This window comes from Osmerus mordax, chromosome 4, assembly GCF_038355195.1.
Source record: "Osmerus mordax isolate fOsmMor3 chromosome 4, fOsmMor3.pri, whole genome shotgun sequence".
In the NCBI taxonomy this organism is placed as follows: Eukaryota; Metazoa; Chordata; class Actinopteri; order Osmeriformes; family Osmeridae; genus Osmerus; species Osmerus mordax.
In genome coordinates, this window is record NC_090053.1 from 6,266,134 (window position 1) to 6,287,623 (window position 21,490).

Consider the following 21,490-nt stretch of genomic DNA (forward strand, 5'->3'; position numbering starts at 1 on the left):
ACGATACCAAGGAGATAGGAAAAACATATATGTGTATTCCACGTGCTTATATTTAGCTTTGACTAACCAATGTTTGGTGTGATTATTTGTATGGGATGCTCATATTTCAACTTATTATCACATTAAAAATATAAAGGTCTATGTGAGCTTTACCATATACAGCTAGAAAGAAAACAAATCTACGTAGGTCCCGCTACACGTTTTGACTTTATTACCCTCACTTACCAAGCTGATTGCTTGACAGTCTAACTGTCAGTCAGTCACAGTCTCTGATGCTACACAGACTTCCTTCTTTTTCCAAAGACATTGTTGATGAGCTTGGCCATAGACTTGGAGCCGCTGTAGTGGCGCCGGTCAGCAGCACGATATTTGTGGTGCACCATTACCCTGCGAATGAGGCCAGTAAAAAGGTTGACGATGTCTTGGTAGCTCTCAGCTGCAGACACCTCTTGGAAGTAGCAGTGGTTCTCCTGCGCCAGGCATCGTCCCTCCTCCTCGTACACTTGTCTGGCGTGGCACAAGTCCTGCTTGTTTCCCACCAGGCACACTGGCACATCCACCTCTCTGATTGAGAAGGGGACAGTTTACCAGCTTAACATGGTAATCTCCAGAAATACCAAATTGACTATAAGGCTAATTCAAACCTACCAGCTGCAGTTGATAGTTTGTTTATAGGTATCATGGAGAACATGGGCTTTCATTAACTGGCAGAGCGCTCCAGACAAACTGGCAAGAGACTGTATGGCAGCTGTTTAGTGGGATCACATCACATCTCTTTAAACTATTCCACGGCATGAGAACTTGTTTTGGAATCTTTTTATGTTTGGATTTCCAAGACATGGCATACAGAAAAGGATTGTTTTGGGTTGAGTTCATCAAGCTACCTAATTAATCCAAGCAAGCCTTGGGGTTTTGAACCCCAGTCAATATTTTTTCCAGAATCCATGTTCACCACAAACCTTGACTTTGAATCCCGGGTATATTTATTATTGAAATAAAACTCAAATTTTGATCAGACGAGCACTCACCCCCAACTGTTCTCCACGTGTACGTCTTTTATCTGCCCCAGGATGTTCTTGGCGTTGATAAAAGAATTTCGGTCATTGATATTGTAGACCACCATAAAGCCATCAGCCCAGTCCACCGGCTTTTCCAGGACACACCTGGCCTCTGTGCTCTGAGTCACACCACAGGTAGCGCATGTTAGCAGTCATAGGTAGTGGCTCAAGATCATTGGTTGACTATACCTTGCCCCCTGCCATTTTTACAATTGTCTTTTGGTTTAATTCTGCTTCAGAGAGACATGAAAAAGCCACCACGAGACTCTCCTGCCTCAATATAATTCTCAAAAAAAGACCATGGGCCATAGCACATTTTGGAACTCTTGGAAACAAGTGCCTTAAAAAAAACAAAAAAAAAACATTCTTTAGGCTCTGTTCTTCTTTATGTTACGAACAGGCCACTGTAAAGGACAGAGGTGAAAGCATTCACCGTAGCCTTCCTTTAAGGTCCTGATTTATATTAAGCACTGTGGAGAAAAACAATTCCAAAGCCTTCCCTCTTGGCCGTAGGGTTTCTAATAAAGCCGAACTTGGCAATAAAGCCTTCTCAGGTCTCTGCCCTTCTCGGCTATGCATCAATCAGGTTATATAGCTCTCTCCTTCAAATGCAGACTTATTGGCACAAATCACTCAGGATACACTTGAATCTATTCAAATCCCCAACTTTAAGTGAGTTATGAATGGGGTAGTGGGCATCACAGCCGTGTATTCCACCCAACCCTCTTTCTGCTTGTCTGGGACATAAGATGAGCCAGGTGGAAGAATTAATGTCCAGGCATAGTCATTTATTCTATCATCCAGTGATCTTGAGTGATGTAGTGCATTTGAACCACCTGCATGTACTGTGCATTTAGACTTATGCCATACACAATTTCCAGCCCTTTTAGGTGCACAAAGAGCTAAACTACAGTTTAAAATCGTATAAAAGTAATGTAAATACTAACATTAGGAGAGACTTGGTATAATTATAACACTTTTTAGCTATTCTCAGTTTCTCTACTGAGCGTGTACGCAGTAAATCACATGATTGTGCCCTCCGAATGGAGGAATTACAAGGCTTGGAACTAAGCCATGTAACAACTTCACCTGGTCAACACTGCCTTACCATGTATTTAAGTCAGAATGCCAAAGTAAGTCTATTCTTGTTTTGTTAATTAGTCACTCTTTTGCACATAGGAATTGTACCTGGGAGCATGGGTCATACATCTCCAGGTTCAACTGTCTGCCATCGACAGAAAGTCTTTTGTGGTACAAGGAGTCTATAAAATACAAAGAAAACAGTCAATTGGGTAACTGTGAGATTCATAACATGAGTCATTTGTGTCTAATAGTTTGCATATTTGTTAACCAACAAGAGACTCTAGATGATGGGGCATCATGACAAGAACAAACAGATCCCATTACAGTTTCTTTTCCCAGATGGTGGGCATACTCAATGAGTTGAAGTCAGTCCCCCCTGTCAGGCGACTACCTACCCTGCCTCTAAGGTTGGCAAAAAAAAGCACCTACTGGCATTTGAGGCATACTCTCCGATGAAGCGCTTTGTCAGGAACCTTACTAAGACAGCTAGAGGAAAATGGGGCAAAAAAAACGTCACTTTACTATACGCATCATTCAGAAGTTAACATGCTAAAATAGGTATCACATGATCCCGCAGACAGAAGGGTTAGGGGTGACACATTTTACAGGATGGAGGAGTGAAACTGTACCCATGCATGAAAGGGCTGAATGGTTTAACAAATGAGGGATGTTTGCATATTTGGCAACCAAAGCGGTAATTTCTGCTCTCTTTAACTTCTAGGCCGTGAGCACACTATCCTCTCTGTGTGTGCAGTTTAAGGCTGGAGTTATGGGCCTGTGCGGTCACAGCTTTCAATCTCAGTAGAAGACTGGGATGTCATCACACAGTGTGACAACTGCATAGGCTTTTTGTAACATGTAAAAAGATATGTTGAAAGTCAAGGAATTGAAATAGATTGATTTCTTGTTCTTGTTCTTGTTTCATGTGTCTGTTATGCTTTTGTGTACGTGTGTACGTTTGTGTGTGTGTATGTGTCTGCATGTTTACACATCTCCACAGAAACCACCCTGCACTCTGTTCTGTCTGGCACAAAATAGGGATGTCCCACTGTTTTATTGAACACATGCATCAGGGCTCTGTCTCAACAATCTTGGTCTCTGAATACCTATTCAACAGGACACCATGCGGTCACTTTTTATGATCTCCCTCACGTACTGACTTGTCCAGATACAGAGAGGAAACAAATTAGTCACTCATAGGATTGTTTTTGTATGTAGTTCTCTCTGTTTCAAAATGTATTGTTGTTAATATCACCCAAGCGTCTACTTTAGTCTGCAGTATGTGTTCACAAACACCACACATTCATCTTGGAAGACTCATGTATTTCAAGCCATGTGTCAAACAAGTTAAGGTATTGGTTGTGGCCTTTTACTTTCTACTGACTTAAAAAAAAAGAGTTAAATACTCTTTAATCTTCTCAGTATACCAACACATCACAACCCCCACAAAAGGATCCATGAAGATCCCCCCCTACTCTCACCCAGCGGATTTCTCCATCTAACATTACATTACACGTAAAGCCCGGTGAATCTCTCACCTGATTTGCCAGCTCCTTTGCTGCCCAGCAGGGCCAGTTTGATGTCATTCATAGTATCTCCTCTGGTCTCTTTCAGGTCTGTCTGTGTTGTGTCTGGTGCCTGACCCTCACATTAATAACATGCTTTTGGTCTGCGAAGAATTGCTGCTTCTCTTTTTAAAGTCAGCCTCGGACTCGCTTGCAAGCTCTCTCTTTCCCCTCTCTCTCTCTCTCTCTCTCTCTCTCTCTCTCTCTCTCTCTCTCTCTCTCTCTCTCTCTCTCTCTCTCTCTCTCTCTCTCTCTCTCTCTCTCTCTCTTTCTCCCTGTCTCACCCTCTCTCTCTTTCTCTGTCCCTCTGTCCCTCTTTCAACTGCTCTCTTATTTCTACTTTTCTCTCTCTGGGGAGTCCCCCAGCCTACAGTAATATGCACTTTTATAGCACTTTTTTAAAATTCTGAGTCAAAGTTCAGAAGGTTGAGGGTCTGATCCCAAACCATAAGGAATAACAAATTGGCCACGCTTAATTTTTCATTTTGATACTTTATTCTGTGCTTGGATCTGCATCAGAGACAGTATATATATATATACTGTATAATCCCAAACGCACCGTGTACTGTATTATACAGTACACGGTGCGTTTGGGATTATACAGTTGGCTATGCCAAAACTACCCAGATGTCCTACTGGATCCAGTCACATTTTATAGTAGCCTACACATGCCAGAAAGCTTTCCTGGCTGTCCTGAAACCTTTAGGTACTTTGGGGCTTTCTTCCCAATGTGAAAAGATCCAAAGCTTCAGGCATAAAAGATGGAGCGCACAGTGACATCTAGTGGTTTGCTTAATGTCATTTCGATTTTCTGGTATTTGTTTTCACTTAACGTGTGTGTGTGTGTGTCAATATGCTACAACTAAAAGTTTTAAATATGTCGCTGTGGCACTGGCACCTGCCGGTGGCACCTGCCATCAAAATTAATTTAGAGCAGGCACATTATTAAATGATGATGTCCCACATGCCATAGTGCAAAGACAACACTGTCAACGTTTGTTTGTTGGAGTATAGTTTAGGTATATCAATTCAATATTATCTAACGAGATTCACGAATTTCATAATTCAGAGATATAGGCATGTAATATAAGCAGAATGTTTAAACTTTCAAGTGCTATACTTTATTATTATAAAAATATTATAATGGTTATTGTGGTTGGCGTGCATTCATATTTCTGGGAATAATGTTAGTGATATATTGTTGCAGTTGTATGACAGAGCAGCTAGGGGGAGGGTGAGAGTCAGATCAGACACAGCAACTCCAATTAGTGGCAGAGACCAGGTCAACGCAGACAGACACAGAGACACGCTGAGAAAGACACATCCTAGACGAAGGGTGTTACTAAAAAAGAAAAGTCTAAGAACACAGGGGTGAACAAAAAGGAGATACACTTGCTTTCAGTTGTAGAGAGGCGGCCTCTAGCTACAGGGAGTCCGAAATAGAGAGAGTGAGGAGGACATTTAGGCGGTTGAGAAAGAAGAGAGCACGGCAAGAAAAAGGTTATTTTACAGGCACAGACCCTCTCAGCTTATGCTGACATGTCCAACTTTACTGGCACCTGGAAGATGAAGAGCAGTGAGCATTTTGATGAACTTCTCAAAGCTCTTGGTAAGCCCCTTATTTTGTCCTCTCTTTCTGACTATCTTTTCCCTTCCTTCATTTGGTTTCCAGTACCATGCACAACGAGTTATGCCTGCATCAGTTTGAATATCCATCATGTACACTGAAATAGCTTTAAAAAAAATGATCTGGTCTTGAAAAGACGCACTGAACATTTTTGAAAATGTAACGGACATGGTTTTGTTATAAGAACAGTATACTGACCTGCATGTGGCTGATAATATTGTTCATGTAAAGCTTTTAACTGGGGCAGACATGGGCAACGCCAGACAGGGTCTGTAGACCCCAATAGAATACTCATGTCCCATCTTTTGTTCTTATTCTCTTTTAGTCTTTACTCATTACTGGGATGCAATGATGAAGGAGAAGTGGGTCACTTGATTATGTTGTGTGCGGGTTCTGGCCATGTATGGACTACAATAGACACATTAAGGAATTTAAGGACCCAGGCTTTTCATTTCACTTATTGTTTTCACCACAAGAATAACCATGGGCGCTGAATGTACATGTGTTGCTATTGTATGACTTTGAGTAGATTCATGACGTGACCTAATTCTTTTTTTGTTGTAGTTATTATTATTATTCATTATTATCAATTAATTCTTCTTAGATTTTCATATGAAAAGGGTTAAAGTGAGTAGTTTCAAGAGAACCTAATGGTAAACATTTGACCTTTATCAAGACATTCTGATTCAGATGATAGGTATGTGATGTAACCAAATTACCAAATCTATGAATGTAAGTTTTGTAATTGAGGAATTTATAAAAAATGTGTACTATTAATTAATCAATCAATCTGCATTAAATGCCAGTAAATATATTTTCATAATTTAACATTGTCTTGATATACAACATTTATGCATATACACAAATACATTATATACCGTAGATACTGCATATATACTGTTTGTTTCAATGTATACATTCATGAATAGTCCCTGCCAAATGTTCATGTGAGCTGTCTCATTTTCATGTTCAAGATGAAATGATAAAATGAAACTCCTCCAATCATGCCCTTGTTAACCACATCTAAAGTTCAATACATTCCCCTTGTAAACTGTGAGGTCAGTGTTATTAGAGTTTGCACAACACAAAATTACAGGTGACTGACCTAGATATATTCGATTTGAACTGCCAAATAGAGTGCTGTCCAAGTCATTCAATAGCAAGGGGAATAAGATGAAATATTGCTACTGAATTTTTCCCAAACAATTCAGAGTGTAATAAAATACTTTTCTCAATGTGTAGAAAGTCATTTTAATTATTCGATTAACCACGTCTCTTTCTGACTTCCCTTTCTTCATACTCCTGTCTAGGTGTGAATGCCATGCTGCGTAAGGTGGCTGGCGCTGCGGCGTCCAAGCCCCACGTAGAGATCCACCAGACTGGGGAGCAGTTCTACATCAAGACCTCTACCAGCGTGCGCACAACCGAGATCAATTTCCACATCGGCAAGGAATTTGATGAGGAGACTGTTGATGGCAGGAAATGCAAGGTAGTGTTTGTAGGCAACATGATGGAGATCGAGGAGGTGGTGAATGACCAGGGCATTCCACTCGGTTTGATTTGATCTAAACTGAGTAAATTGGTCAATTTATTGGTATGCAGAAACAAGTATGTGACGTGCAGTCACAAAATTGTAACCTGATTAGTATTTTGATTATATATTTATAAATATGTTTTTATAATAGTTGCTGATTTTAGAGTTTTGGAAGACATAAAAAAGTAGAAACAAGCATTTGCAAGACTCCTCCCCAGTATTGGACCCCTGACATTTGAGCACAGCTGCACCAAAACATAATAGAATAATGATCTCAAATAGTCTCATATTCAGCCCTGATTAACTGGCTTGTACTGGAGGGCCTACTAGAGAGGGGCGGGTTTGTGTGTTTGAATGGAGGAGTGAATGGCCTGAATGGCCTGCCCTATGGTTAAAGGGATTACATACTGATCTGTCACTGGCAGAGATGATTATGGTTCACACTGGCACAAGGTTAAAAGCTCTCTTTAATCAGGGGATTTGAATAGATCAGAGAGCCTTTCTCACTTCCAGAGCCTGTCCTGTTTAGCCAGGGATTGATAAGGAGAATCCAGGAAGGGTGTCATCTCTCTTGGGGTATCAAAGTGAAAAAAGGAGATTTAAAAGTGGTTGTTAGAAAGCTTATTTACAATTTTCAATATGTTTGACCTCAAAATTGTTTTTTGTTTGTGGCGCATCCCTGCATTTCAAGGACGTGAAAGAGCCCAGGGTATGTTTGACACGATGCAAGCCTTTATAAACAATACAAGAACAAATGTATTGGGAGAGGGTGGGGGTGGAGAGAAAATTGAGAATTGTTTGAAAGTTGACTTGGAGAGGAAGGGAGAAAGTAGATAAAAAAGAGAAGAGTGGAGGGAGAGAATGAAAGCAAATCCTTGTAGTCAGTGCCAGAGACTAATGATCGTGGAGAACGGGGCCGTGGCTAATCAACTTTCTGTGCCTTTTGGTGTGTTAGAAAGGGGCAGTGAGAGTTTGAGAAAAGCCTAGCTCAGATCTGTACTCTACGGTTCTGGATAGTCTCTGTCGGGCCAACAACTCAGCAGGGTTTGATTGCTTCACCCACTTTTGATATGGTGATTACCATTGAGGTCTCAGAGACTATGAACCATGTCAGTCTGCTTGGAGGAACATCAAACAGGATGTTGAAAGGCAGTTCTGCTAAAGCAGAGAGCACATCACATCCAAAAGCTTAACAGTAGTAGCAGCAGTATTTGAATAGATTACATCACCATGGTCAAGAATTGTTAGGATGCAAGTCTATACACAACACAGGATGGTTTTTATGAAGGTAACCAAATATATTCCTCCAAATTTTTTACTTATGTCAACATGCTTACAAAGGTGAATTTTAATTTTAATTTTAAATTGGACCAACCTAGACTAACAATATTGTCCACCGCTATTGTCCAAATCCAAAGGAGGGAACACGTTTTGGAAGAATGGTGTTCCAAGGCCTAACAGTTTCCTAAGACTCAATTGTTTTTGTCCTTTAGTTTGTCACCCATCTATAGTTTTAATAGAGCAAGGTTAACAGTAGGGGCAACAGAAATCACTTCTTTGTCATCAAACAAAGTTATGGAACCATTTATGGGCCAATTTCAGATCATCTTTAACCAACTGTGTCAATGATTGCAGTCAAGTTTTACACCCAGATATCTTATCAATATTCCAATGAAAACATGAATGCAGCATTACTCCCCCTTGAGGCTGACATATGAAAGCACATCAGTACTTTAGCCAAAGAGCACATTACGGTACATTAGCTTGTGGTAGTTACGGTACCGTAGTACATTGCGGCAGATTAAATGTTAAACATCTGTATTTACTTGACAGAAATAATTCTGCCTTCTCACCCCTCTTTCAACAGAGTGTTGCTACCTGGGAAACAGAGAATAAGATATACTGCAAGCAAACCATTGTGGAAGGAGATGGACCCAAGACATACTGGACAAGAGAATTGAATGGCGATGAGCTCATATTGGTGAGAACAGAAGTGAACACTTAGGAGAGGGCAAAATTCTACAATTTTGAAGGCCTATTTGGAATTGATATAAGATCTGGCCCATTTAGTATGATGGTGATCAGGGCTCTCAAGTCTCACGCTTTCGCTTTGAGACTCACACATTTTAACCATTTCACACGCTCTCACGCAACACCTTGTATTCCTCACGTACAGTAGACCCTCATAGTCACAAATCTCTGACAAGTGTCATAGCTTTGTGCTAGACGACATTTGTTGATAAGAGTTTTAAGTTATATTTTTGTTTAAGTATGAAAAACTGTGTTTTCCCCTCAGATCTTTGCAGCAGATGACGTGAAATGTACACGGATCTATATAAGAGAATGAACCTTCTTCAGTGTCAGCTGGGCAGGCAAGACAAACCAGACACCTAAACACCCCGGTCAAACGACCCTATTTATGTAAAAGTAGCAATGAGCTGCATAATCACAATGCAACAACATTATTACTGTAATTTTGTCTGGTGATGTTTATTACAGTTCAACAACAAATGTGATTTTTGGTTAATACCTGCAACTTGATAATAACAAAAACAAATGTTTGTTAGGTATATGTTTAGACAAATTCAAATGAAAATAAAATCTGATAAAGTACTATGTGGTGGATCAGATTTTTTATTTATTTTTTCACAATCTAATTTTACATGTTGTTTTGTCTTTATGAAGTTTTACAGTGACCTTAGAGACAGAATAAGGAAGGCATGCTACATTTTCAGACAATGTTTCAAAGATGTCAGATTAAGTCAGGTACACAGTGATTTTTCTAAACTGTTTTGCAGTAGAAATATCGTGCTGGATAGCTATTCCCTAATTTATGGGAGAATTGAGGCCTAGAAATAAAATGTAAGCTGTGGCATTAGGAAATATCAAATACAATAGAATGGCATTTAGAACAATTAACTAACAATTATTGCTCACAATTATAAACAAATTAAAATAGCCACAATGAGAAGGAAAGCCTTCTACATGAACACCAACATGTTAGTTTTATGACTATTCTGCAAGTTTGAATGAAGTCCCAATACGTGGATCAGGTGAGGTGTGGGAAAAAATTGATTATGAGTTGTACCAGTTTGGCCCCAAAAACGTATTCCAATTAGACTAATAGGAGAAAATGATTGTTTGAAAGATACCCCCCCCCCCCCCCCCCGCATTCCTCAAGTTCCGAGTACAGTTTTAAAAATCTCTGTCATCCAGTGACAACAGACGAGATGTGCACAAAGGATGCAACTACCTGAAAAGGACTTTTGTGTCCCAGAATATAAAAAACAAAAACTTTTTACAGCTGCCAGGGATAAACTGGTCTTCTTTTTTCTATTCTGCCTAGCAAGAACAGTAAAATAACTGGTATCTTTGGAAGAAACTATTGTCCATCTCCACTGCAAAAATGTCACTTTAAGTTCAGGTTCTGGGATTATAATTATTAGACAACAAAATCAAACACGCACAGTGGTACTAACAAAGTGTCTCTGAAGCATGAAGGTCATATCAGAGGAAATAATTTGTTTCCTCCTGAGCGCACCTCAATATATTGGGAAATGGGCTGAGATGCAAGCCTGCTGTGATGTAAATTTAATGACTAACTGTAACTCTGTAACAAACAATTAATTGTTTGTTACCCTCGCACATGGCCGAATGGGGCAATGTTTCTTTGCTACTTACTATTTTAGTTCATCACACTGTTTTTGAAGATGTGCATAACCTGCTCCTACAATTATCTTGCTATGATGTCAGCGATTATTCCACGATGATCTCAAAACAGAACAAATATATAAAAATCACCTTCTCAAGGATTTGCAAAACCACATGGAAACCCTGATAAGAGTGCGAATCGACAACTTGTAGTACACTGATCTGTCAAGCAAAAAGCTGACTCTCATCTAAAACTGAGGTAAATACAAAATATTAGGCAACAAGAGGTTATGAATATGGAAAATAAAAGAACTGTTGTTGGAAGGTGAGTGTGCATGAGCATTCAGACAGGAGATGTATAGCTCAGCGGTAGATTTTCCCCATTACATACTTTTTTGCATAAGCTCTGCTTGAATGAATACATCATTTTCATTAATGTATATTCAGAAGGGTTATGCAATTGCTAGACATGTAATCCTCCTATTGTGTTTGGAATGGGGGCCCCAGCCCCAGCCCAAGGGCATTGAGGAGAAATGTATATCTGTTGAATGCACTATAACGATACTTTTTCATGTCATTCCACTACACACTGAAATACCATATACAGTTTCCCACAGTTAATTCTATGCTGACAGTAAATGGGTCGACACACACATAAAAACAACTGTATTTATCTAGTGTACTTTTCAACATGACTCATTACTTTTACCAGTTGGAGACACAGGGTTCAGTGAACCTGTGTCAGTCCAGGTCCTCGTCAAGACCCTTCTAGCGCTAGCTGATAACTAGGTCAGGGAGAGAATGGGCTCTTGCCTCTCACCTGTCTACTCTCATTGGATCTGCAGCAATAAGGAACCACACAGGGAGAGGACCACGAGGAACTGCACTTCCCTTTATGAGATTAGCCTGAGCCCAACCCACCTTGACTTTGTAAAGTCTGCAGTCTGTTGAGCTACTAAAATCTCAGACAGTACTAGACAGTGCTACCATTAGGGGGGCATGCATTACACTTCTGGGTATTACAGTATTACAGTAAGCAACCAGCTGATTGGAGAGAGAGTTACTGTACACATCAACAAGAAAAATGACCAATTAGGACACACAGTGGAAGTAGCAACCTCTGACTGAGGGACAGGGGGAAACAAGAAAACATACATCCAGCAGATGTTTGTCAATCAGGCAGATAATACATCTTAGACCTGCAGGTTATGGTAGGAAAGCAAATATAATACATGAATGAATAACAAGACAGAATACATGAACAGATAATAAGAAAATAGCTGATTGTGATTAACAGAAGCACATGATAAATCCCTGATTTCTCTTCCATGGGACAGGCCACACCTCCATGCTTCTGCTTACAGTCTACAGGCAGGGTCTTTAGACCGCTGTGCCCTCCCTTAAATCTCTTGAGATCTGGTCTGATGAGGCAGAGGAAAAAGCACATAGAGCATGGACTAACTGGGGCTACTTTTGCCAAATCCGCAATTGCACACCAGAAACGGCATCAGCTGCTGCATTCCCACCAGGACAATCAGTTCGTTCCCCAATCAAAATCTGGTTATGAGCGTCGCTGGAGTATTGCCACCAGACATCAGCAAATCTCCACCACACATTGCTGCAGCAGAGCCCTCTGCATCACAGAAGACACTACCCACCCTGGCTGTTATCTGACATGCCACCTACCATGAGAAACTTCTTCCCCATTCCACCATGTTGTGCGCATGCTCAACATCCATCAGCAGTAGACAGTCTGCCACCCCTGTCTGGGCTGTCTGACCCACCCCCACAAACACTTACTTCTGTAGTCTGTTCTCTCTTGCCCATGGCACTCCAGGAACAAAGCTTTCAAATCCATTCCACAGCTGCCAGCACCCGTCACTTTACTTATATACTACTTATTATACTGGATTTGAACAATGGGTTAAATTACACATTTACCTGTTGACTTACTAATGGACTTTTGATATGGCTTCATAAAGGTTTTGATGTTTCAAATTGTATTTACTTGGCGTTTAAAATAATTGCTTTACATAACATTAGGTTTTATTCAAGATTTGGAAACATCACATTTGATTTAGGATTGAACGTTAGAATATAGAGAGGAGCAGAACCAATGCCGTTGTTCCAAATTGCCTATACATTTGAAACCTGATACTACTGGAAGAATTGGTTTATGCTATCATAACAAATGACTGTGATGTATTTATTACATTTCTATCAGTGCAGAATGTAAACCGACATTGCATATATCTCTTCTAAAGCTGGTCTGGTTCACAGTGAAAGTGCTCCATCTGCTGGAACATTAATTGTAAATTCAGAACTCAAGTAGGCTACATTCAGCTGGCTTAGCAGCCACACTGGTTCTTCAAAGTCAGACCATGACCATGAGAGGTTTTACACTAAACAACCAAATCACTTCTTCTGATGTCCTACATTGGCTGAATCCACCCTCAACTCAGAAAAATATTTCATGATTACAAATTAGGGGACATACTTCAAATGCTTGTGTATACAATTAATAAGAGGTGCTGTTTCATTGGAACGTTATTAGGAATTGTTATATTTGTATATTGTTTTAAAAATTAAGAATGTACTTTCAGTTTGTCAAGTTAATAAACTTTCTTTGTCATGTTTTCCTGACAACCTCCTATAAGCTGTCCATCATGGTCTGGATTCCTTCTCTGGCTCCTCCTGCATCCAATTTGTAAACCACTCAAGGGAACTAGAGAAAATGTGCAATTGCACATCGCACATTTACCAAGCACTGCTTGGTAAAACAAGGATTCTCGATAAAAAAAACATACATTTACCACTAAGATGTTTGTGTGCTCCAGCCATAGCCATGTTCTACATGATCAGTCACAGCAAATCTCGAAACAATCTCCATTCATCTTGTGCTTTCATAAAATGAAAAGCATGTGCTTTCAGGTTTGTTTTCTCCAAGAACAACCAGCCCATGGTTCCCATCAACAAGAATGTTGAGATTGGCAACGCCAGCAAGATAAACCAAAATGGCATCAACAGGCTCAACAGGCTGCACAATGTGAATCAGGTGGGTAACTCTACCACATGTCGATAAAAGAATACCATCAAATACCAAAGCTCAGACCCAGCCGCAGCTGGCGCTGGTAATTCAGATAAAACAGGGAAGGATGGACCTGGCACAAGTGGGTCGGCAAAGATGGATCAATCAATCACAATCGATTAGTCTTTGTTTGAAATAGGGTTATTTAAAAATAAGAGAAATTCTCTATTTGTTCACCTGCTCTCAGATTAGAACGGTGTGTTCAGCTGGTGTGACATTCCAATGAGACCATGTACAGTGTGTACTCTGTCTGATGCCAGTTTTGTCCCTCGCTCCTCCACAGGAGGTATTAATGGATTCTCGTCCCAGTTCAATATTTTACGTCCGTTCTCTGTTGTGTCAGACAGCTACTAGCCACTGGCCAGCTCCTGTAGAATTAATTACAATTGATTAAAACTGGCTCCGCTGGAATTCATCCTTCATCTAAAAATAATGTAGCAGTCCTTTTGTTCTTTGATGGGAATGAAACTTGCTCCCTTATCCTTTCTCTCTTAGAAAATTGTCTGACAAATGAGGGTAATCTTTTTTTCAGAATGACCAGGAAAGTCAGTGGGTGGTCAGGCTTACTTCATCTTCTCTGTCAGATAAGAGGACACAGAGGAATAGTTCAGACCGTTCCTGTTTCTGGGAGTGAGACTATTAGAGGAGAGTTCTAAAACCGAGTAAGCTGTGTTCAAGATTTGCATTATACTACGTAAGTGGTCAATTTCAATTTCTTTGACTTCCTGAAGAACTTGCCTTGCATATTTTAGGGTTGATACTGTTCTTAGTTGTCACAAGGCTGCATACTAACACAATACTCTCAGAAAGCCTAAGGCCACAAATGTTTCAGATCCTAAACTCGACTATTATCGTCCCGTTGAATCATCCATCAGTGTACGGGTTCACCCACAATTTACCAAGGTTGCAATAATCCAGAGTCTGTTGCCCTGGATACCCATGCTATAAACACCTGTCAGGCCCTTGCCATGGGCAACGGGTCTCTCATTCATCTACAGCAAATCTTGTTGTATTTTGAGTATTTTTGTTGTATTTCAGCAATCTTGTTATTTCCTTCAACACAAACAGTACTTCCGATTAGATGTTTTTCAAGATCTGGCTGCTATTGTCAGGTAACAAAACAATCCAAATTGGTTTTCATTTAGCCTTTTTGGAAGAGGGAGAGAGCAGTGTATAACTGTCTGCTGACCCACTCTTCCTCAGGGGTGGTGCTCTGCTTTCATACCTCTAACTACTAACCATCCCTGATCGCTCTCTCCTTTCCCCCTTCGCTCCCTCTCTTATACACATACAGATGCATACAAACATTCTCAACCAACCTGTACTCAACACGTTCTCTCTCTCTACTAAGGGGTTCATGGTGTATGAGCGACCGTGGCAGACCCTTGACAGTGTCCAACTTCATCAACCGTTGGTGCTGTGACAGCACTGACCCAAAGAGGGCAGCAGTGCTGCACGCTAAACACAACAGCCCCCTTGCCGAAACAGACAGTGTTTCTCTGCCTCTCCAGTTTATCCTTCCCAGCAGGGTTTGAATCACTGGTGGGGCAGCTGTAATTAATAGATGGCTATTTACATTCACTTCTCTCTTTCTCCCCTTCTGACTATTTTCCCTCATCCTCCCTTCCTCTCTTCATCTCTACTGACGGCTGAGTCAAAAGAGATTGACAGGTTGCCTATCTCTGCTTATGGCCTTTAATCAAAACTAATTTAGGGTGCTGATGGATTTTCAAATCCCCCTCCGTCCATATATCTCTCCATCCTTTACAATTAGACAGAGCACGAGATTTGTGTGGGAATATCTGACATGTTGACCAACAGAGACAGAAGCCAGACCTTGGGGGTGTCCTGTGTCTGACACCAGGGTCAAACACAACGTTAACACTATCCAAAACTATCAATTGAATGATTAACTTCATTAAGTTCTCTCAGTGCGATAACGCCCTTTAAACAGTCTCTAAATTGAGTCAAGCCCTAGGTTAGATGGCACCGTAGGTTGGTGTGAAGAGGACGCGTACTGTGGTACGGAACAGTAGACAGAGAGGGATGAGGGAAGAGGATGCAGCTGTAGGTGTTCTAGATGGAGTGATCAGCACCTTCATTGTATCGGTGAACACTTGGAGCCTCGGGAAAAAAGATGGATCCTTAAGACTTATTTGTCCCTGTGTTTGACGACTGGTTCTCCCTGTCCGGACTGGACCAGAACGGTCTGGGATGGGTTTGCGCCATGACACTTACATGATGTGGATATGCAGCCTGGAGCAGAGGGTGTTATATAGAGAACATAGGAGATCTAATGTCAAGCACAGACAAGGGAACAGGGACAAGGATGCTCCTTTTTAATCCCTACTGGTTCAGTAGTTCTTGTCAACTGGTTTGTTTTTTAAGCTTGCAGTGTGCATTTAAAGGACCTGTCAAATATTCAAACTTCCTGCACATCTCATTCAGGCATCAGAGTTCGGCGCTCTCTTTTTCTCTCTATCTCCCTTCCTCTTTGCCGACATGCCGGCTGACATATTGAAAGGAAACATGGAGCCAAGAATTCATTTGAATAGCTTCGCCAGCTGGGTGACACAATCCTCGCCTCCTGACTCCATGTTTTCCTGGCAGCGGAAGGAAAAGGCAGATTTGTTTTTATGCTTATTTAACTCTCGTGTGTCCTCCTCTCCTCTCCTAACTTATTTTACCTATGACTTCTCTTGCCTGGATTCTTGTAAAAGAGCAGATCAATTAGGCCTGTCTTGTTTTGTGAAGGGGGGTGATGGGGGTGCCAATTTTCTCCCTGGGGTGTGACCCCACCTACTCTCATTGCTCTCCTCCGCTACCCTGCGCCGGAGAGAGAGAGACCCCATCAGACAGAGCATCCCAGTCCTACTGCCAGATTCCGGGAGAAAAAGAGTTTCATATAAATGCTAATCCAATTCAAGTCATTCAGTCATTCACACACAGGCACTTTCCAATGGCTGCTGCCGAGAAGAGAAGATGAGAATAGAAACAAAAAGTTGGTTTTGTAGGACATGTTGATGGACAGATATACTTGAGTGTGTCACTAAAAGGTTGGAGGTGAAAACATGAACCGACACAGCAGGATTTCAGTATGGGGTACAAACAACTCAATAAGTGAACTGGTCTTTGAAGATTTTGATAACAAAAGATCCATTTGAGATGCTTTTGAAACTGGCATATGCATAAAACCTGTAGCACGGTCTACTTGAAATAGACTCTTGAGCCAAGGGGGTGTTGAATGACAGATGAGCCGAGAAAAACAGGTAAGGAGGGTTGTTTCATCCGTCATTGAAAATAATAATCTATCATCCTTGCTATAAACTAACAGCTTCCGGCATAACCTCTCTCACGCAAACACCCCTCTTCCCCTTCCACCTTTTCTCTCTTCCTGTCCTCTCTCACTCCCTCCATCCTTCCCTCCCATCCGTCTCCATTGCTACAGGCGTCGACCCGTTAGCCCCCCTGGATGACCGATGAGCTGGGTCATTGATCACTCCTGGACCTGGGCTTTTACACCTAATGGAACAACTCCTGAGGCTGGCAGCACGCAGGCTGGCCACTGGAGCAACTCCATCAGCCTGGACAGAAAGGAAAATTAGGCTGGATGGATGGATGGACTCTACGGAGATGTTTCTGTGTGTTGCACTAATCATGAATCAGTACTTTGGCATCTGAAGTGTCCTGTCTCACTTTTCTTTCAGCTCTCCTGTTGCTCTTGGGGAGGGAATGTGTATGTGTGTGTGTGGGTGTGTGTGTGCTGGAGAGACAGCTAATGCGTAATTGTGAGGTGTTGAGAAGCTGTAAACTCTATCCCGTCAGGATAGATGACAGCCTGTTGTATCGCACCCCGCTATATTGTTCCTTTTCCTGTTACCAGCAGCAAACCTTCAAAACACATTTTAGGAGACGCTTCAGGAGACGTGAAGATGACAGAACAGGAGGAGGTAGGATTCTACCCCAAAACTTTTGTGGAAACTGATTCCAACAAACGATTGGAGTCATCTAAGCTTTTAAATAAATAATACAAATATCATGAATTGAACTAATGTTAATGTATACATTGTTATTTAAAGTAATTGTTTAGATTACTTTAATAGTTTGATGTAATCAGTTTCCACAAAATTTATCAGTGTTCTGAATATATGGGGTTTGCAGTGTGGGTCCGTGGCCTTCCAGACCACATTACACTAACCACATCAGTTTGTTTAACCACATGCTGATTTACCAGCTTGCCTGGGGACAGAAAGAGAGAGTGAAAGTGAGAGAAAGAGAGAAAGGGAAAATGGGATGGAAAAGGCAAACAAGAAAAAGATAGTGCTTTAGGTAATTACACAGTTTAAATGTTTCTCGCAGCTGTATTCATTGTGAATGCTCAAATTAAATACTGTCTGGTGTAACAATGAGTATTGTATGCATACTGTACACACACCCTTTCTGAAACTCACACACTTGAACACACCCTTTCTGAAACTCACGCACTTTGGCAGCATTTTGCTTTGAAAGGCCCAATACATAACACAACCTTCCTCCTACCAACAAACAACTGTATTAGGACTGTACACCGCCAGGTTAACCAGACACAACCAACAGATAAACGAGTACGAGAAGAGAAGGTGTAGGGAGACAAGAGGAGAGAAGAAGAAAGCAGGCGATGGGATGGGAGATGTAATGAGAGAAAAGGGGGGGAGAGGATGAGCTAGAAGGGGAGAGGAGGAGGAATACAGAGAAATACAGAGAGAAAAGCAGCCTGCAAAGGTCAGCTTCTTCTGCCCAGCGGAGAAAGACTAGTAGAGGTAACCTCTCCATGCTCAAGGTTTCAGCTGATTTGCATCAGAGACACATTTCCCCAGTGAGTCTGCCTTCCTACCTCTCTCTCTCATTTCTTCATCTCCGTCTTCCCCTCAGTTCCACGTTAGCCTCATTGCCTCTACATCATATAGATAAATTAAATTTACATTTACATTGCTTTACTGTCCCATAATGCAAATCCACATCTATCTATCTATCTATCTATCTATCTATCTATCTATCTATCTGTCTATCTATCAACTCACTTTATCCTCTCTCTCTCTCTCTCTCTCTCTCTCTCTCTCTCTCTCTCTCTCTCTCTCTCTCTCTCTCTCTCTCTCTCTCTCTCTCTCTCTCTCTCTCTTTACTTCTTCTGTATCCACCTGCTGTGCTCTTCCAGTCAGAAGAGCCTTCCGCCAGCCAAGCAGTCATGGATGCATATTGAAAATATATATATATATACAGGAGAATTCCTTGTCCTCTGAATGGACAACTTATGTCAATAATAGGAGAAGTCATGCATTTAATTACTTATGGTGATGCATACGCATGGCATCCTGCATTAGCATATATCTAATCAAACTCGTGCTGATCTGTCCTTGGACTGAACAGGAAATGTGGATTTCTCAACACACATCTATCTATCTATTTATCTATCTATCTGTCTATCTGTCTATTTGTCTGTCTGTCTTTCTGTCTACAGTAGAAAAGTTTCTCCTTTACGTATTTCTCTCTGCAAGGAAATTAGAAGATGGAGGAGTGGGAGGAAAACAAGTTGGATGAGGTGGCGTGGGAAGAGGAGGTGGAGTGGTTGTTCCATGATGAGATACAGATATTCAGTTTCAATATCTGCTCCAGATCTAGCACTCCAATAAAGTAGCTCGGAAACAGGTAGAGGCCGTCTGTCCTTCCAGTTATACCGTAATACAATAGGTGTCTTCCACTACAGAGTAGGGGACATGAGCGGAGTTGGAAGAGAGAAGAGGAGTGGAGAGAGAACAAGGTAGGAGAGGAGATGGGAGGAGAGAGAACAAGGTAGGAGAGGAGAGGAGAAAGAACAAGGTAGGAGGGGAGAGGAGAGCGGAGAGAACAAGGTAGGAGAGGAGAGGAGAGGGGAGAGAACAAGGTAGGAGAGGAGAGGAGAGGGGAGAGAACAAGGTAGGAGAGGGGAGGAGAGGAGAGAGAACAAGGTAGGAGAGGGGAGGGGACACAGTGTGTTGTTCTCTGTGTCTGAGTAAGTTGCACAGTTCCCTTCTAAATGTGATGATGGAGAAAAGCATTTAGAGGAAAATTGGCTTTCATTTTCCTTTCCTGTCGTATCGCTCAATCCTGAAGTCTTTGCATTCTGGCCGATGTAGGTGGTGCTCGACACACTGAGGAAAGAAGGCAACCTGACATCTATCATTGCCTAAAAAGCCTATTCACACATACTTGTCAGCTCCCAGGCCAGGGAGAGTGTGAGTGCTCAGCGTGGCAGGGCATGCCGTCATGTGGCTACACCTTAACAAGGCATGGGTTGTTACTAGAGGCTGCATGACCACTTATTGCCTGTTGGACCCTCTTCTGTCTGTAGGGGGAGGAAGAGAGCAGGGAGTCAAACCTGTCATACTGGAACACTGTTGGAAACACCCTGTCCAGGAATCCCACTTTCACCTGACACAGAGTAAAAACTGATATCTGTCTTGGTCCATGAAGCGTTTACGCGTCACAAAACTTTCTTTCTTTCCCTTTTTCCCTCTTTCTCTGTGTGTATGATAAGTGTTGTGCTATGTATTGCTGTATGAGTGTATGTGTGTGACTGATTGCCATGTGCATCCCGTGTGTGTGTATGATGGGTGGCTGTCTATGGGGTAACTAGTCAGTCCTGTCCTTGTACAGCACCTCGTGGCCCAGACAGAGTCTGGTTCTGATTGGTCTGTGTTTTTTGTCAGTGTGATTACTGTCACCATCCTCATCAGCATCCATCATTGTTTGGTAACGGTGTCTATGATGCTGCCTTGCCCACCTCAAATTGTCTTTCAACTTCAAACTTACTCTACATGAATTGCTGAAATTTCTTTTTTTGTGCACTGCAAAACATTTACCTAACAACCTTGAAGACTGTCACACTTTTGAGTATCTCATGGATTTACACAAATTCTCTGGCTCTATTTGACAATTGTTGACTATTATTTTTTACAATAACTTGTTTCTCATAGAAATGTGAATCTATTCAATAACTCAATGCTTTTACTTCTAGGTCAATGCATTACACCCGAACAACATCTAAGATACGTAAGTATCAATATGCAGAACAACTGTTTGTGTTGACATTCACCAGGATGGATGGTACTCAAACATCTTGTTTCTCCAGAACGTTATTTATTCCTAAAGTGGTTTATGTAATTGAGTTTTTTTAAATTGTAACTGGATTATAGAAGGATGTTACAGTATAGCCAACCGAAACTCATATTCAATGTACAATGCTTAGTTTTCTCGTCTGCCTACAACAGTGTTCCAGGATCAGATACACTCATACAGGTGTGATGGTAAAGTGTCCAAAGACTTTTGGTCAAAAGGTGTATCTCTTGGACAGCCATTCACTCAATAAAACAGTTATTGTCGTTTATTATTATTATTATTCTATTTGAGATAATAGGTGCATCTGGACCTTTGGTGTTCCTGCTAAATTGCAGTTATTCCGGTATGCTGAATAGTCAGGTGCGATTACATTTCTTCACCCTCCGTCAAAGGAGCATTCAGGTGGAGAGCGGTCTCCGCAACCTTGGCAACCTTTCCACATATTTCAAGTCATTTCCTCTAGTTGTAAATGCTGCACGGTTTAATTTAGAGAGTTTCTAGTGAAGACTGTCTATCCTCCAAAGCTTTCTTTTCACAACTGTCTATATAGTGTGTAACAGATTCCTTCATTCAATACACAGAAATGCAATATAGGAGTCTTATTCAGGCTGGGGTGTAAGCACAGCTGGGGCAGAGGCAGGAGGAACCAGGGAGCCTTGTTGCTTCCAAGGACACAGACACATCGCGCTGCATAAAGAATGAATCAAGTGTGTAGTGAATTTGACATTGAAATCAAATCAAAAACGAATG

At 41.4% G+C, this 21,490-nt stretch overlaps 2 protein-coding genes across 3 annotated transcripts; one reads left to right on the forward strand and one right to left on the reverse strand.

Annotated features, from left to right (window-relative positions):
• Nucleotides 1-275: 275 nt before the first annotated feature.
• LOC136942452 (ras-related and estrogen-regulated growth inhibitor-like protein) lies at nt 276-3,731 on the reverse strand. Of its 2 annotated transcripts, none has more exons than XM_067235359.1 (5): nt 3,680-3,731; nt 2,571-2,627; nt 2,247-2,320; nt 1,053-1,177; nt 276-570 (listed from the first exon to the last, which is right to left on the reverse strand). In XM_067235359.1, the coding sequence occupies exons 1-5, from the start codon at nt 3,729-3,731 to the stop codon at nt 276-278; spliced, it is 603 nt and encodes a 200-aa protein (XP_067091460.1). The 2 variants fall into 2 exon arrangements, with proteins under 2 accessions (XP_067091460.1, XP_067091459.1); XM_067235358.1 differs by having other exon boundaries at nt 276-564; nt 1,029-1,177.
• A 1,255-nt stretch (nt 3,732-4,986) lies between these two features.
• LOC136942169 (cellular retinoic acid-binding protein 1-like) lies at nt 4,987-9,479 on the forward strand. Its single transcript, XM_067234982.1, has 4 exons — nt 4,987-5,315; nt 6,644-6,822; nt 8,735-8,848; nt 9,164-9,479. The coding sequence occupies exons 1-4, from the start codon at nt 5,246-5,248 to the stop codon at nt 9,212-9,214; spliced, it is 414 nt and encodes a 137-aa protein (XP_067091083.1). The 5' UTR covers nt 4,987-5,245; the 3' UTR covers nt 9,215-9,479.
• The last annotated feature ends 12,011 nt before the right edge of the window (nt 9,480-21,490 follow it).